Below are 15474 nucleotides of genomic sequence, written 5' to 3' on the forward strand. Positions count from 1 at the left end.
AGTCAAGTCTAGAGCAACACCCTTCAGTCAGGGGTCCTTGCACAGTAAGTCAACAACAGCCCCCCAGATCTGTCTAGGGGCTTAGGCACGGTCATTTGGCCACTTGGGCTAGTGAGGATCAGAGGGGTCTGTACCTCTGTAGCCTACAGAGTTTTGCTTAATAAGGGAGTGGGCTTCAGTTTTGCTCAATGAAGTGCTTCACAGGTCAATAGCATTACACAGGCACCCATGTAGGTCCAATAAAAGACATGGTGAACCTTAGTCATTAACCTGCTGTGTGGACCACAAATACTGGCCCAAACCCTCAACCACATGCTGCAACATCAGGAATCAATGCCCCTAATGGTGATTCATCTGGAAGATTCATCTTAGTTGCTCGGGTTGCAAATACCTTTCATTTTGCTATAGCCAGTACATTATGCAGGAGCTTCTCACTTTACACCATGGACAATGAAACTTCATATAGTGCTCAGGAAGGCTCAGTCTAATGTGTTCAGTGTTGCAGTTGCTGCTAGATAGATATTCGCTTGCACCGCTAATGATGAAAAGTGCATGTATTTACAAATGTGAGAATGTATTTACAGTGATGTTTCACCCATGCCAACCTATGTGCCTTTAGAAAATCTCTGTCCAGGGGCAGCAGGGTACACACAGCATTAGTATGGCCCTGTAACCTCTGACTCAGTTTATCCAGTGCCACTAACACTCCTGTGTCTGCTTGTGCATTGGAGTGAAGTTGTTAATTGCCGACACCATGGATTTCTCTCTTGGCCAGTTCTCCAAAGTCTAAGTGCCAGCAGCCTGCGACGTTGCTTCTCTCTCTCAGTGCAGAGACGGAGGAGTGATGTACTCACCTATATCTGATCCCGACTGTAATAAAGCCAAAAGTACCCAACGAGGTGTCAAGGTCTGGACTCCTGGTGGGTGCAGGAAGCAAAGTTGCCAGTGCATGCTGCAAAGGAACTATGGCTTCTTCCTCAGAAGTGGAGGAGGGGATGTGTAGTGGGGCTAGTCTCTTGGCCACCACAATCGTGCAGATGCCACTGGTAGCTGCGGGAGACAACAGGGAGACTGTCACAAACAAGGGGTAGAAGATTGAACATGATGAGCATACATCCTCCGTAATAGAAGAGCAGCAGTTTTTTTCACATCGTTCTTGGTGGCTAGGACGTGGAGGTTTCAGTATCACTGTAGAAACAGTCAGAGCCAGCATCCTCTTAAAGGGGGTGACATTGGCTGAATGTTGGGCACCGGCCATCTGTCCTGGTGCTCTCTGCTCTGTTATGGGCTGCTTTCTCCTGGAAAGTTTTTTTTTAAGAATCCCTACAATGCAGGAAGAGGCACCAACCCTCCGAAGAGCATTTTGCCAGATCCCATCCTTGCTATGGGGCTTTTACCATGGCTGATCCACCTGGCCTGTGCATCTTTGGACTGTTGGAGAAAGCCCATGCATAAAAAGGGAAAATGTACAAACTCCACACAGTCACCCAAAGCTAGAATCGAACTCTGGTCCCTGGCACTATGAAGCAACCGTGCTAATCACTGTGCCACCCCATCATTTATTCACTTATTGGATGTTGGTGTTGCTGGCTGGCACGTCCCTAGTTGCCCTTGTGAAGGTAGTGGTAAGCCGCTTTCTTGAACTGCTATAGTCTGTGTGCTGCAAGTATAGTCTCAACGCAATTAGCGGGGAATTCCAGGATTTTGACCCAGTGACAGTGAAGGAACAGCGATATATTTCCAAGTCAGGATAGTAAGGGCATAGGATGGCAACTTGCAGGTGGTGGTGTTGCCATATATCTGCTGCCCTTTGAGCTTGGAAGGTGTTTTCTCAGGATATTTGGTAAACTTTGCAGTGCATCTTACAGATAGAGCGTGCGCACACTGCTGCTACCAACCATTGGTGCTGGTGGTGGAGGAGTGAATGTTTGTGGAGAATGCCACAGTAGACTTTGCTGCAGTCTGCAGTTACACAGTCCATGCTTTAAACCTCATTACCTATCAGATTAATGTAAAATGAGTCAGACTTTGCACGTTAATAGAGTATGAGGTATTACCCATCCTTAAATGAATGTGTTTTCCCTTGTAGGACATGTAGAAAGCATAAAGCATTGCCACAGGGAAATGCGCATTTGTGAATGATCATGTAGGCACACAAAGAAAGAAGCCACAAATGTAGAAAATGAATGAAGGAACTATCACAAGGCATTCCTGATCAAATTGCCAGGAACAAGGGGATATTGCTTAAGTACATGGAGAGAGGATGTTGGTTTAGCTGAGTTGGCTGGACAGTTGGTTTATGGAGCAGTTTAGATGCCAACACTGGCTGAGGTTACCATGAAGGACTCTCATTGACCATCTCTTGCCCTTGCCTGAAGTGTGGTGGCCATCCGGTTAAATACTACCAGCCGATTCTCTCTAATGATAGAGCAGCCATATAGTCTGGTAAGACTATGGCAACTTGACTTGACATGCAGAGAGCACTCTGCCTTTGATGGCTTGAAAGTAAGGGAAGAAATTAGTTTCTGATCTGACTTATCTTAAAATAAAAGCCATGTTCTTTTAAAAAGTGCCCAGAAGATGCAGAAGAGCCAAGCATCATGCAGTGCAATCCATGGATGATGTCTTGCTGCTTTCCTTCACTTCACAGCAAGCAGCAGTATAACTGCTCTAAATCACAAATCAGTAAGAATCTAATGAAAAACCAGAATAACTTTAAGTGTCATACTTCCATATAATTAATTACTTTTATGTTCCATATATATTTCTGAGCTCCTGTTGTGCAGATTCCTTTTTTTTATATAGCTGTCATCCTTTGATAAGGTTTCAGTAAGGATTAAATGAAACTGGTATAAATGAAATATGGTTTATTTCCATATTTATGTGATTAACTGGATTACACAGCTAGTTTAAAAATCTAGCTTGGAGAGGAGGTTTAATACACCATTGCAGAAAGTGGAGTTTTAATCATTGGATACCTGTTATGAAAGTTGGTAAAGTTTTAGTTTGATTCAAGTAATTTCTATTTACTAATCACCGTTGACTTATTCAACTAGGCAGCAAATAATTACTCTATAATTTAGTCTTTTAAAAGAGGATTTATTGTCATTTGCTTATATATCTACATATGTCTCGACAAGATATTTCACAAGGCAGCATATCAATGATATTGACTCCCAAAGCAGTCATACTTATTTCAATAAAACCCCAGTCAAAAGCTTGTTTGTAGATCATTGATTAAAAATTTCTACTTTTTTTTTCAATAGAGTAAGAAGTGGACAAAGAAATCACTTGTAAAGATTCTCGTGTGATGCAATGAAGTTAGCAAAGGCTGTATAGCATTCATTGGCTATAAGAAAAGCTATTTTTGGCCATTCCACATGTAAATAGATGTTGAGAGAGAAATGCTTAATAGGATATATTGAAATTATGACCTTGACAAATTTTGGATAGGCACAACTGTTAATAGCAAGGCTCAATGATCTAGAGTTTGCAGTGTCACCTCAAGGCAATGCGCCATGAAATGAACTAAAGCTTTACTACAGTTAATTACCAAAGAGCTTCTCAATTGTACAAGTCCACGAATGGAGTTGGATATTTATTAATGTAAGGGCAGGTCTAATTCATCAGCTACAACTTCTATCTTACAAAATTATTCAGTTTGTCAGCAGGTTACCAATAACTTTCAGATTATGTGCAATAGACATTAATTCTTTCTGATAAATTATTCACGGAAAATCAATAATGGCTATTATGTTAATCTTGAGTGTTTGTAGAATAATGAAATGATTAGACGCTTTTAATTTAAAGTGTTATTTGGCAAATATTGTTTTTATAGACCATTAAGGTAATTGGAATTGGTGGTAAATCGGGCCCAGAACTAGACTAAGCTAAAATTAACCTTTGCTCATATTTACCTGGAACCAATCCAGTTGGCAAGGTTTGCTGGGACTGTTTATCAGGAACTTCTCCATCACAAGAAAACTCTTTGATTTGAAAATAACATACTAATCCTGAGATATTCATTGCAAAATATTCCTCATTGGAAGACCATGCTGTTAATATGGCACGCAAGGAGCTGCTGGCTGTAACTCAGGATTTCAAAGTAATGCCGCCAAATATACATATCACAAGCTCCCACTGCATGCTTGACTTTCCCGTCGTAACACCAACTGTGGTGAAGGGAAATTTGGGAAATTCCTGTACACATTTCATTTTTCTGCTTAATTGCCATCAAGTTAGGCTGGAACTCTAAAACGTTGTGTCCTTGGGCTGAATGTAGCAGGTTTTCATTCCCAGTCTCCCACAAGGCCTGTCTGGAAAGTCATGAGCAGTTGTCTGATGCACCTTTCGGGGTGGCAGTAGCAACAATTCAATGAAGCAATGCTGGTGAGGAGCCTTGCTTGACCCATCAGTAGACTAGTTCACTTGAAGCACAGACAGACAAGGGTTTTTAATACAGTGCTCAGTGAGATGAAACAGCCAGCTAACCATCCATAAACTAAGACAGTTTGGCAGAAAGGTTTTGATTTGCTGCAATGACTAAAGTATACATTCACAAAAATGATCAGACTGATTGGCAGAGCACACAGCAAGCACATCTGGTTGGCCTGATGGCAAGAGTTCCCCAAGGCACAGTTTGTAGTTCAATTCCTATTCCTCATTTAGTTGGTGATTGTTTCTAACTCTTATTGAAATAAATAATTTGCTCATGGTTTTTTGACGATTATTGAAATTTGTATTTTCGCCACAAGTAAAATTCTAAAAGAAAGTTCTGTGCCTGGGTGACCTGGAGAGTGGGGAATTCTGCTGAACTGTAGAATTGGGCAAAAAGCAAGGAAGAAACAGAGAATTGATAAAGCATTGAGGTTTTCAAAACTAATCAAGATCAGGAGAGTGGATGTTTTTGGGTTCAACTTTCCAGAAAAATATGATTTGTGTGACATTGCGATGGCTTCACCACCTGGGTATTAGCTAAACTAGGCCAGTACAAAAAGAGTCGAAGTAGAGTTAACTACAGGATTTTCCATCGAAAAAGCCTCACCATCCATATGTATCATGAGTCCTTTATTCAGTTTAAATCACCAGCAGTTGTCTCTCTAAAGAGAGACCAGCTTTGTGGTCCTCCAGGTCTATGGCAACTTTATTTACTTTATTGATTGGGTAAGTTACAGCTAAGTCCAGAACCAGGCAATAAGAGCAGCACCTAACCTTTCGGCTTATTGATTCCACAGCTTCATTTACCAAATATTGTTGTGAGCTGATGCCCATTGAATGCCCAGGCATTGTTCTGGATGTGCCATTTAGAGATCCAGTGGTTAGACCAACTTACTATTTGATGTACTGTTCACAAACAAAAGGTAAAATCTACTGCTTTGGATGCATCTTGCAGAAACTGACAAGATTGATAGTAGCACTGTCATTCAAAGAAAAATTCATGCTGCTGATTCATGATTTCACATTGTTGTTCTTTTATGGACTGACATCTTTTTTTAATGGAACATATGAAAACAGGATAAACGTTTTTTAAAAGTGCAAATACATTTACTTTGTGGGAAGCAAGCCACAGATATTATCTTGTGTTTACTGAAAGCTTGTGAAGTTCTATTTGTGCAAAAGTGACAATCTTCTCGGTTGGGCACCTTGGGAAGCTTTTGCTTTTTGGCTAAATAGTTTGTCTTTCTTCTGCCTTTCCCTGCAGTTTTATTTGAATGACACATAACAAACCTCCAGTCAGCAGTTACCATCTTACACTTCCTTGGCATTCCATCATCTAATTAAATAATAACACTGAGGTCAGAATAAGGGATTTGACCCAAAATCTAAATTAAATAGTTAGTGGTTTCTTGGATGTTGCTGCAGTACTGTTTAATTGGCAATGAAAGATGCTTCTAATGGATAACCCAAACAATCTGCCACGATATCTGTGGGAGGATGAGGGAGTCAATCCCTTTGGATATTAACTTCTGTCTCGTAGTAATGAAAGGATTTTTACGATGTCAGCTCTATTTCTCTCTGGGTCTAGCTCAGATGATCTTTTCAAAACTAGGATGTTGTCCTGAAGAGAATGCAACTATTTACAAGGAATGGAGAGTTGTTTACAGGTGGTTGGGAAGTATTGCATTAGTTGAAAGGAGAGTGAGAATTTTATTTTTGATTTCACTCACAGGATGTAATGTTTGCCTGGCAGTGGAAGTGTTATTAGCCACATTTCATTCCAATCCTAAACATTGTCCAAGTCATGGTGCATTTGGACGTGGACTGCTTCTAAATCCAAAGAATTTTGAATTTTGCATCTTGTTCATCACTGAACATCCTCACTTCTGACCTTATGATGCAGGGAATGTTGTTGATGAAGCAGTTGAAGATTGTTGGGCTTAGGACACTACTCTGAGGAACACCTGCAGAGATGTGCTTGGGCCGAAGGGTCTGTTTCTGTACTGTAAGATTCTCTTCTGGGATTGAGCTCCCAACCTCACAGTCATCTTTCTTTGTGCCAGGTATGACTCCGTCAAGTAGAGTGCTTTTCCCCCTAATTCCATATTGACACTTGACAGCACTGTTGACAACATTGTCTTTCAGGGTACTGATGATTGAGAATAGACTGGGGTGGGAATTGATTGGGTTGGATTTCTCCTGCTTCATTAGATTAGATTCCCTACAGTATGTAAACAGGCCCAACAAGTCCACACTGATCCTCCGAGTAACCCATTCATCTACCCTATATTTACCCCTGACTAATGCACCTAACAATGTGGGCAATTTAGCATAGCCAATTCACCTAACCTACATATCTTTGGACAGTGGGAGGAAACCGGAGCATCCGGTTTTTAGTGCTTTTTGTGGGTAAGATGTACTGAGGCAATTTTGAACATTGGAAATATTGTAAGAGTACTGAAACAGCTTGGCTAGGAGCATGGCTAGTTTGGAGCACAAACTGTCCGTACTATTTCCACAATGTTGTCAGAGCCAATGAGTTTGCAATATCCAGAGCCTTCAGCGCCTTGATTTTGTGTGGAGTGATTCAGATTGGCCGAATACTGGTCACATTAGGAGGACACGGAGTTGGATTGTCCACTTGGCACTTCTGGCAACGCAAATGTTTTGGTGTTGTCTGGTCTACCATCAACTGAGGATTAGGGTATTTTGGAGCCTTCTCTTCAAGAGATTTATTTTTGTTGTTCACTACCTCTCATGACTGCAGGGTAGGACTGCAGAGCTTCAGTCTGAACGATTGATTATGGAATCTTTCAATTATTGTCCATGATGTGCTGCTCATACTTTTTGACATGGAAATAGTCCTGTGTTGTAGTGTCATCTTATTTATAGGTATGCTTGGTGCTACTCCTGTTGTGCTCTCCTGCACTCTTCTTGGAAACAGGGTTGTTCCCCTGGCTTGATGGTAATGGTAAGGGGTGGATATGTTGGGCCATGAGTTTGCATATTGTACTGCTGATGGCTCAAAGTGCCTCATGGACCTGTCTTGAATTCTTAGCCTGTTGAAAATTCATTCCATTCAGTATGGTGCTGTTACTTCCACACAGCATGATGAAGTGTATCCTGTGTGAAGATGGGGCTTCATCTCTACAAGGACGTTGCACTGGTCACTCTTGTTGAAACTGCCATGGACAGATGCACCTGCTCCTGGTACATTGATGAAGACAAGATCAAGAACGTTTTTCATTCTTATTGGCTCCCTCATTACCTGCCGCAAGCCTAGTCTGGCAACTGAGCCATTTTGGTGATGGATACTGAAATTCCGAATCCAGAGTATATTCTGCATCCTTGCCACTTTCAGTGCATCTTCGAAGTGATGCTCAACATGGCAGTGTACTGCTTCATCAGCTGGGGGTAAAGGGGCAATCAGCAGGAAGCTTCTTTGCCTTTGTTAAGCCTGATACAAATCACTTGTGTTTGGGTCAATGTTGAGCATTTCCAGGAAAGCCCCCTCTCAACTATATGTCACAATGCTGCCACCTCTGCCTTGTTGGCAGAAGTGCACCCAGAGGTGGAGATGGTGGGGCATTGTCTATAATGTATTGCGATGGGCTTTGTGGTTTTCTGTGTTAGGTGGCAAAGCAGAAACCACAGAAAGCTTGATTCTTATTAGGATGGATGTCTTCCTCTTTTTTTTCATACAGTCTTATACACCTAGTCTAGATTCTGTGCTTACTGATGTTATTGTACATTTTATACACATTATATGACTCAGGACAGTATATGGACTCCATGACACTGCATAATTGAAGATGAGTGCCTTTATACTGTAATGTCACATAATATCTTAAAGGTACAGTGATTGTCTGGTTAAGATTTGATGCCATAATATAGCAACATGATTCTCCAAGAATTATTTTGTTGGACTGTTGCTTTGCTAGTCTGTGAGAAAGCTCTCCCAAATTTAGCATAAGCTCACTGATGTCAGTTCGGAGGATTTTGCAAGTTGACAAGGTTTGTGTATGCCTTTGTTGTTTCTGATGCATAGGTCAATGCTGGGTGATTCATCTGATCTTATTTCTTGTTATCAAACATTTTGGCAGTTAGATATGGAGTGATTCTGATAAGCTATTTCAGAGCCAATCGCACTTTCATTGGTCAGGAGTCACATGTAGATCAGACCAGATAAGGATGGCAGATTATCTTTCTCTAAAGGGCATTAGTGAATTCCACGAATACCATACTGTTTGCAGGAGCTTGGGAGTGTTGGGCTATTTATAATCCCAAATCAATTTTTAAAAAAGTCATGTAAATGAGTGAGAATTCAACAAAGTCAACTTGGCAACATATCCATTCATCAAAAGCACAAGACTGCGAACGTTGGAAGTCAGAAATAAGACCAAAAACGTGCTGGAGAAACTCAGCAGGTCGGCAGCATTTATGGAGAAACTGAATTAAAGTTTCAAATTCAGTATGACTCTTCTTCAGAAACGTGTTTGCTGTTTCTCTCTTGACAAATAGTGCCAGATCTGTTGAGTTTCTCCAGGACTTGATGATGGCAACCTGTGATCTGTAGTAATGAATACAAAATGGGGAAACTAAACATTTTGCTCTCATTCTGTTTATAAAGTAGACCTGCATTTTGTAAAGTTTTGTGATTATTCACATACTGAAATGATCACAATTGTGCTCTCTTTTCATTATGATATAAGTTAACTTTCATTTTATTTTAATGACTGCATATAACTGTCATAAATTATGATGAATTATTTTATTTGTACTGATCATAATTTCAGAATTGTCACCTTGATGGTTTTTCAATAAACAAACTAACTACCTACTTAATCTATATATCTTGATATGAGCAGTGCCTCAGTACTTGTAAGGGATCAGAATCAGCATCTCAATAACAGTTTTGAATACCCAAGTGAAACATATTTTGATTTTATTATTTATTTAGGTTTGCTATTTTCAGAAACCATTATGGTGAATAGTAGGTGTTTTTTTACCTAACATGGGAGTTTTCAAGACTAGGAAGCATTTTTTTAAGGTGAGAGGAGAAATCTTTAAAGAAACATGAGGGGTTTTTTTTTTACATAGAAGTTTGTTTAAACTTCAGAGAAAGTGGTGGGTATAGTTACAATATTTAAAAGATATGTGGATAAGTATGTGAAAAAGAAATGTTTGGAGAGCTATGGGCCAAGTGCAAGCAGGTGGGACTAGTTTAGTTTGGGATTATGGTTGACTTGGACTGAAGGGTCTGTTTCCATGCTGTATGACTCTGAGACTACTATGTTCAGAAACCAAAATGGACCAGGCATACGGGCATTCTGGCCATAGCAGCAGGTGAATAAGCAAAGAATTCTGTGGCAAACAACTTAGCTCCTGACTTCCCAAAGCCTGTTCACCATCTTCTGTGCACAAATCAGAACGGTAATGGAAAATGCTGTACTTCCTTGGATGATTACATCTCCAGCTGCATTTTAGAAGCTCTACACCATCCAGCACTTGATTGTCACCCTCCTTACCACCTTAAATATTGACTCCCTCCCCTGGTGCACAATGGCAACAGTGTGTACCACTACAAGAAGTACTGCAGCACTCGTCAAGGCTCCTTCAACAGCTCCTTCCAAAACCACGATCACTACTATCTAGAAACACATAGCAGCAGATGCATGGGAGCATCACCAACTGCAAATTCCCCTCCAAGTCATGCACCATGCTGACTGGAAATATATCACCATTCCTTCACTAGTACTGGATCAAAATACTGGAACTCTCTTCCTAACAGCACTGTTGGTGATAATTTTGTACCCAAGGTTAAAGTTTGTATGTTTAAGAGTTTTCTGGAGACATAAATATTTATCAAATTTAGGTGCATAGTGGTAATGGTACCTCTTTTTATAGTCAATTAACCGCATGGTCCGTAATAAACTAACCAACTCTTTTTTTTTTCTTCTTTTAATTTAAAGTTGCCCTACCTCCAGAGAACACTGATGACTTCAGTAATACAACTGAAAAGAAAATGGAAAAAGAAGCAACTGGACAAAGTGGTGTGAAGAAACAACTGAAATTTGAAGTGAGTTTTTGTGTAGATAGATCTTGTTAAGAATGAGCACAGTGTACACAATGGCAGATATTAATAAATCTTGAATTAAAATGAGGTCAAAGAGTGACCACAAACCATTGCTGATTGTTGTAATAACTCATCTTGCTCTCCTTTAGCTAGGGAAGTCTGCCACCATTACCTCATCCAACCTATTCGTGACGTCAGACCTACAGCAGTGCGGTTGACTCTTAAGTGCCCTCTGAAATGACCTCACAAGGCCTGGCATATTGAGTGGCACTCCTTTCCTCAGCACTGTGAGGGTACCCACCCCCCACACTCTCCGTGGACTGCAGCTGTTCAAGAAGGCAGCTCACACAGTCTTCTCAAGGGCAGTTTAGAGATGAGCAGAACCCAGCTAGCATTCCTGAAGAAGTAAAAAACAAGGATTTTCCCAGGTGTCTTTGTAGTGTTGAAAACTAAAGAGAATAGCCTGGATTTTCTAATGTCCAGATGGTCGTTTCTGTAGTGTAAATGGGAGTTGTGTATTAGGACCTGGCGGAATACCCAACATCACAGATCCCGAATGAGTTGTTCGGGGAATTAAAGATTCTGATGAGTATTCAGCCCCTGCCTGGAGCCCTCCAAAAGCATCCCATTTAAATGAGAATCTCCAGAGTTCCACTGCAATTAGGTAAATAGTCACTCAGGAAAAGTTAGACTGTTAAATGCCTCGCATAATTCTTGAGTAACTACCAAACTGACCCCTCTAATTTATTATGTATCCCCTCAAATAAACCTCCCCCTGCTGCAGATCCACTACCCATCCCTCAGAATTAATATCTGTTGCCCACCAAAATCCCCCCTGGCCCCTTTCCCACCTTGCACACTGGCACCCTAACCCTTCCTTTATGGCACTCTAAACCTCTCTCTGGCTGGATCTTTAAATCACAGAATACAACAACTGACAGCTGTGAAAAATGTAGACATAGTTTGCCTTCCTTTGATTACCTTGCCCTATGAGGGATTTATCATTTTTGAAGTATGTGCTATATTTCTGAAGAAGCCCAAATATGAATCTCTTGTTAGAAACGTGGAGCGCTTGAAAATAAAAGTAAAGAGTGACAGTCATAGACTGATTTGCATTCTGTAGAATCATAGAATCCCTACAGTGTGGAGGCAAGCCATTCATCCCATCAAGTCTGTACTGACTGCCAGGAGAACATCCCACCCAGACCCACACCCCATCCAACCCTGTAACCGCCCATTTCCCATGGCTAATCCACCTAAACTTCACATCCTTAGATACTGCGATCAACTTAGCATGGCCAGTCCACCTGAAATGCACATTTTTGGACTGTGGGAGGAAACTGGAACATTTATTTGTCTGTGCAAAGGATGGAAAAGTCAAACTCCATGAGTGTGAACTTAAATTTCACTATGTTGTATTTTTTTGTGGTTGTAATCGTGGGTGGCCGCCATTGTTTTCATTAATGTTTATGTCACGTGAAAGGAAATATAGAAGGCAATTGTATAGAAGGTAGTTTTTCTCCTCACGCCCATATTGCACCCTTTTGACTTCATGTATACTATCCATTTTAGGTACCTGCTGTAAATATCGCGAACAATAGAAACTACCACCTCCAACAAAGGAGGAGTGAGAGAGTATACAGTGTGGGAAAGTTATAACAATCCTTAAACTAACTAGTGGTCTTTAAAGAATTTGCATCTTTGGTGGTTTGTATTGGTATGTTCATTGTGAATAGGAGAAAAGAAAAGCTAATTTTACATATGAACATAGGAGTTAGGAGCAAGAATAGGCCGAGAGGTGAGAGTGATTATTCTTGACATCAAGGAGCCCAAGTAGAATTGTTCTCGGTAGGAATCTGGGAAAGCAGTTGGATTCATACCTCTCACAAAGCAAGATGGTTATGGTTTTTAGAGGTCAGTCAACTCAACCTCAGATCATCTGCACAGGAGTTCCTCAGCGTGGTGTTCAAGGCCCAACCATTTTTAGCTTATTCATCAGTGACCTTCCCTGCATCATTAGGTTAGAAATCAGATGTCCACTGATGATTGCACAATGCTCAGCACCACTCATGACTCCACAAGCTGAAGCAATATATATTCAATTGCAACAAGATCTGGACAATATCTGGACAACTTGGGCTGACAAGTAGTGAGTAATGCTTGTGCCATGCAAATATCAGGCACTGAATATCTTTTTAAAAGAATAATCTCACCACTCAAGCGTTTGTATTCAATGACATTATTAGGCTACAAGCAAATCCTGGGGTTTACCATTGATCAGAACTCAAATGGACTAACCATAGTGTGGCTACAAGAAAATGTCAGAGGTTAGGAATCTTGAGTAACTCACCTCCTGACTCTCCAAAGCCTATCCACCATCTACAGGTCACAAAGCAGGAGTGTGATGGAATACTCCCCACTTGTTTGGATGAGTGCAGTTTGAAGCTTGACATCATTCAAGATGTAGTGGCTCACTTGACCTGGCAGCAGATCCAAGGAAAATATGTTGCTATTCCTTCAATGTAGCTGGTTCAAAATCCTGGAACATCCTTTGTAATGGCATTGTGGGTCTCCCTACACCAAAAGGACTGTGAGAGTTTGAGAAGGCTGCTCATCAACATCTTCTCAAGGACATCTCCCACATTGGGACACGTCCTTACAGCATCTATGCTGTCAAGTCACCATAAGATCGCGCTTTTCTCAATAAGATCATATCTCATTCTTCCAAATACCAGTGGATACAGGCCCAACAGGTCTAAGCCTTCCTTGTAAAATAACACCTTCATCCCAAGAATCTGTTAAGTGAACCTTCACTTACTCCTTCCTTAAATCGGACGATAGAAAACTCTCCACAGTAATCCAGATCTTGACTTTTATGTTCCAGTCCCTCTGCAATAAAAGAGAACATTCCATTTGCCTTCCCAATCACTTCCTGTACCTGCATATTAACCTTTTGTGTTTTAAGTATAGCAGACCGGATCCGTCTGTACCTCAAAGTTCTCTCTTCAGTCAAACAATATGCTGTTTTTCTGTTCTCCCTGCCAACATAGACAAGTTCACATTTTCCCAAATGGTACTCTATGTGCAAATTTTAGCTCCAGTAGTTTTCTGTGCAGGTTCTTCTTGACTGAATCAAGTGTTGTTCCCAACATTCATAATATTGTAATGTTAGTGCCAGATGTGGAGAAATTCTGTGCCAAAATCCAGAGCAGAGCGTGCATAATATAAAAGAAACACGATTGTATGTTAGATTTACTAATGTTCAGGATGAACTCTTGTACATATTTGACCAGATTTCACCAGTACTTTTGTATTTATATATAAAAGCAATCCTGTGATCTTTGTATGGCAGTTTTGCATACCAGCTGGATGATATAAACTGAGTGCTACGAACAGGCTGCATAAATAAATCTGAACTGACTATACATGGAAAACAGTTAATAATGTAGCAACACTCGGGTGAAAAGTTGTTGTATTGTGATGGTACCGTCTGGGTGATAAATGGAATCTATCCAAATTCTTGTTAGTCTGGCAACTGATTCCCAGTTTTACATTTCCTCCTCTGTTTTTCATTTTTGGTCCTCCTGTGCAAATCAGTGTGAGCAGATAAGAACTGGGAACAGGAGTAGGTAATTCAGCCCCTTGAGCCTGTTTTGCCATTCAATACGATCATGGCTGATCTCATCAACTCCACTTTCCTGTCCATTCTCCATTGCCCTTTAATCCGTTACTAATTAACGATCTGTTTATCTCCTCCTTACATTTACTCTATGTCCCAGCATCCACCTCACTCTGGGGTAGACTCCATTGAGTCAAGTAATTTATTTTCATCTGTGTTTTAAATCTGCCACCCCTTATCCTAAAACTATGATCTCTATTTTCGATTGCCCCACATGAGGAAACATTTTGTCTATGTCTATTTTATCAATCTCTTATTAGCAGCTTATATATCTACATTAGATCTCCTCTCATTCTTCTAAACTCCAGAGAGTATAGGCCTAAACTGCTCAACCTCGCTTCTTTAGACAAACTCCTCATCTCTGGAATCGAACTAGTGAATCTCCTCTGAAATTTCTGCAATGCAACTATATTCCTGCTCAAGTAAGTGGACCAAAACTCTGCACAGTACTTCAGGTGCAATCTCACCAATGCTTTTTTACAGTTGCAGCAACATTTTCCTATTTTTATTCTGTATTCCTTTTGCAATAAATATCAAAATTCCATTTGCTTTCCCTATTACCTGCTCTATCGGCATACTAGTTACTGAGATTCATGCATGAGGTCACCCAGATCCCTCTGCATTGAAACACTGTGAAGTTTCCTTCCATTTAGATAATTTGCCTTTCTATTCTCGACCAAAATTGATAATGACAGCACCTCAGTTGCATTAGTTCATTATTATACGCGGTAAGTACATTCAAAATAAAATATCCCCAGGATGAAGTAGAAAAATCAATTTTAAAGTATGTTTTAAACATTTGATGTGGTGTTTGAAAAAGTAAAACCATCATGTCCTTCATTATTAGTAGTACTTGTGGAGAGGACAATCCTACTTGAGAGTGTGGGAGTAGCCTTCAGAAAACCAGCAGAATGGATCTTCCAGTGACAAAGTAACTACGTGGAAGACATATTTTCATTTTCTAGCTTGCTGACATTGAAGATTGGTGCCTTTTCTGGTCTTGGACTATACCACATGCCTCAACTGGAGTCTCAGCCGCTATTAAACCTTTGTCACATTAAAGCACAGTGATTGCCATGTAAAAGCAGGAACAGTGCCCGTCTTTACTTGCCTCACTGATAGCTTTCCACGAGTAGAGCTGTCCATTGTCTTAGATCTAAATTCACCTAATATGGACTGGCATAAACAAGAACCTTTTCTGATTGGAATCAAACCTACCTGGCAGTCTGGTTTGATTTCTATCCTGATGAAGTACGACACTAAATAATGATGGTCACTTAAC

At 40.5% G+C, this 15474-nt stretch overlaps 1 protein-coding gene across 3 annotated transcripts in view; it reads left to right on the top strand.

Moving 5' to 3' along the window:
* The window catches only part of nkd1 (NKD inhibitor of WNT signaling pathway 1), a 105331-nt gene that overhangs the window by 64634 nt on the left and 25223 nt on the right, over nucleotides 1-15474 (top strand). For all 3 annotated transcript variants that reach the window (XM_043706957.1, XM_043706958.1, XM_043706959.1), the window contains one exon: nucleotides 10410-10516. In XM_043706957.1, the coding sequence (XP_043562892.1) occupies nucleotides 10410-10516 (107 nt within the window). The remainder of the gene's footprint in view (nucleotides 1-10409; nucleotides 10517-15474) is intronic.

The sequence above is a fragment of the Chiloscyllium plagiosum genome, chromosome 17, assembly GCF_004010195.1.
Source record: "Chiloscyllium plagiosum isolate BGI_BamShark_2017 chromosome 17, ASM401019v2, whole genome shotgun sequence".
NCBI classification, from domain to species: domain Eukaryota; kingdom Metazoa; phylum Chordata; class Chondrichthyes; order Orectolobiformes; family Hemiscylliidae; genus Chiloscyllium; species Chiloscyllium plagiosum.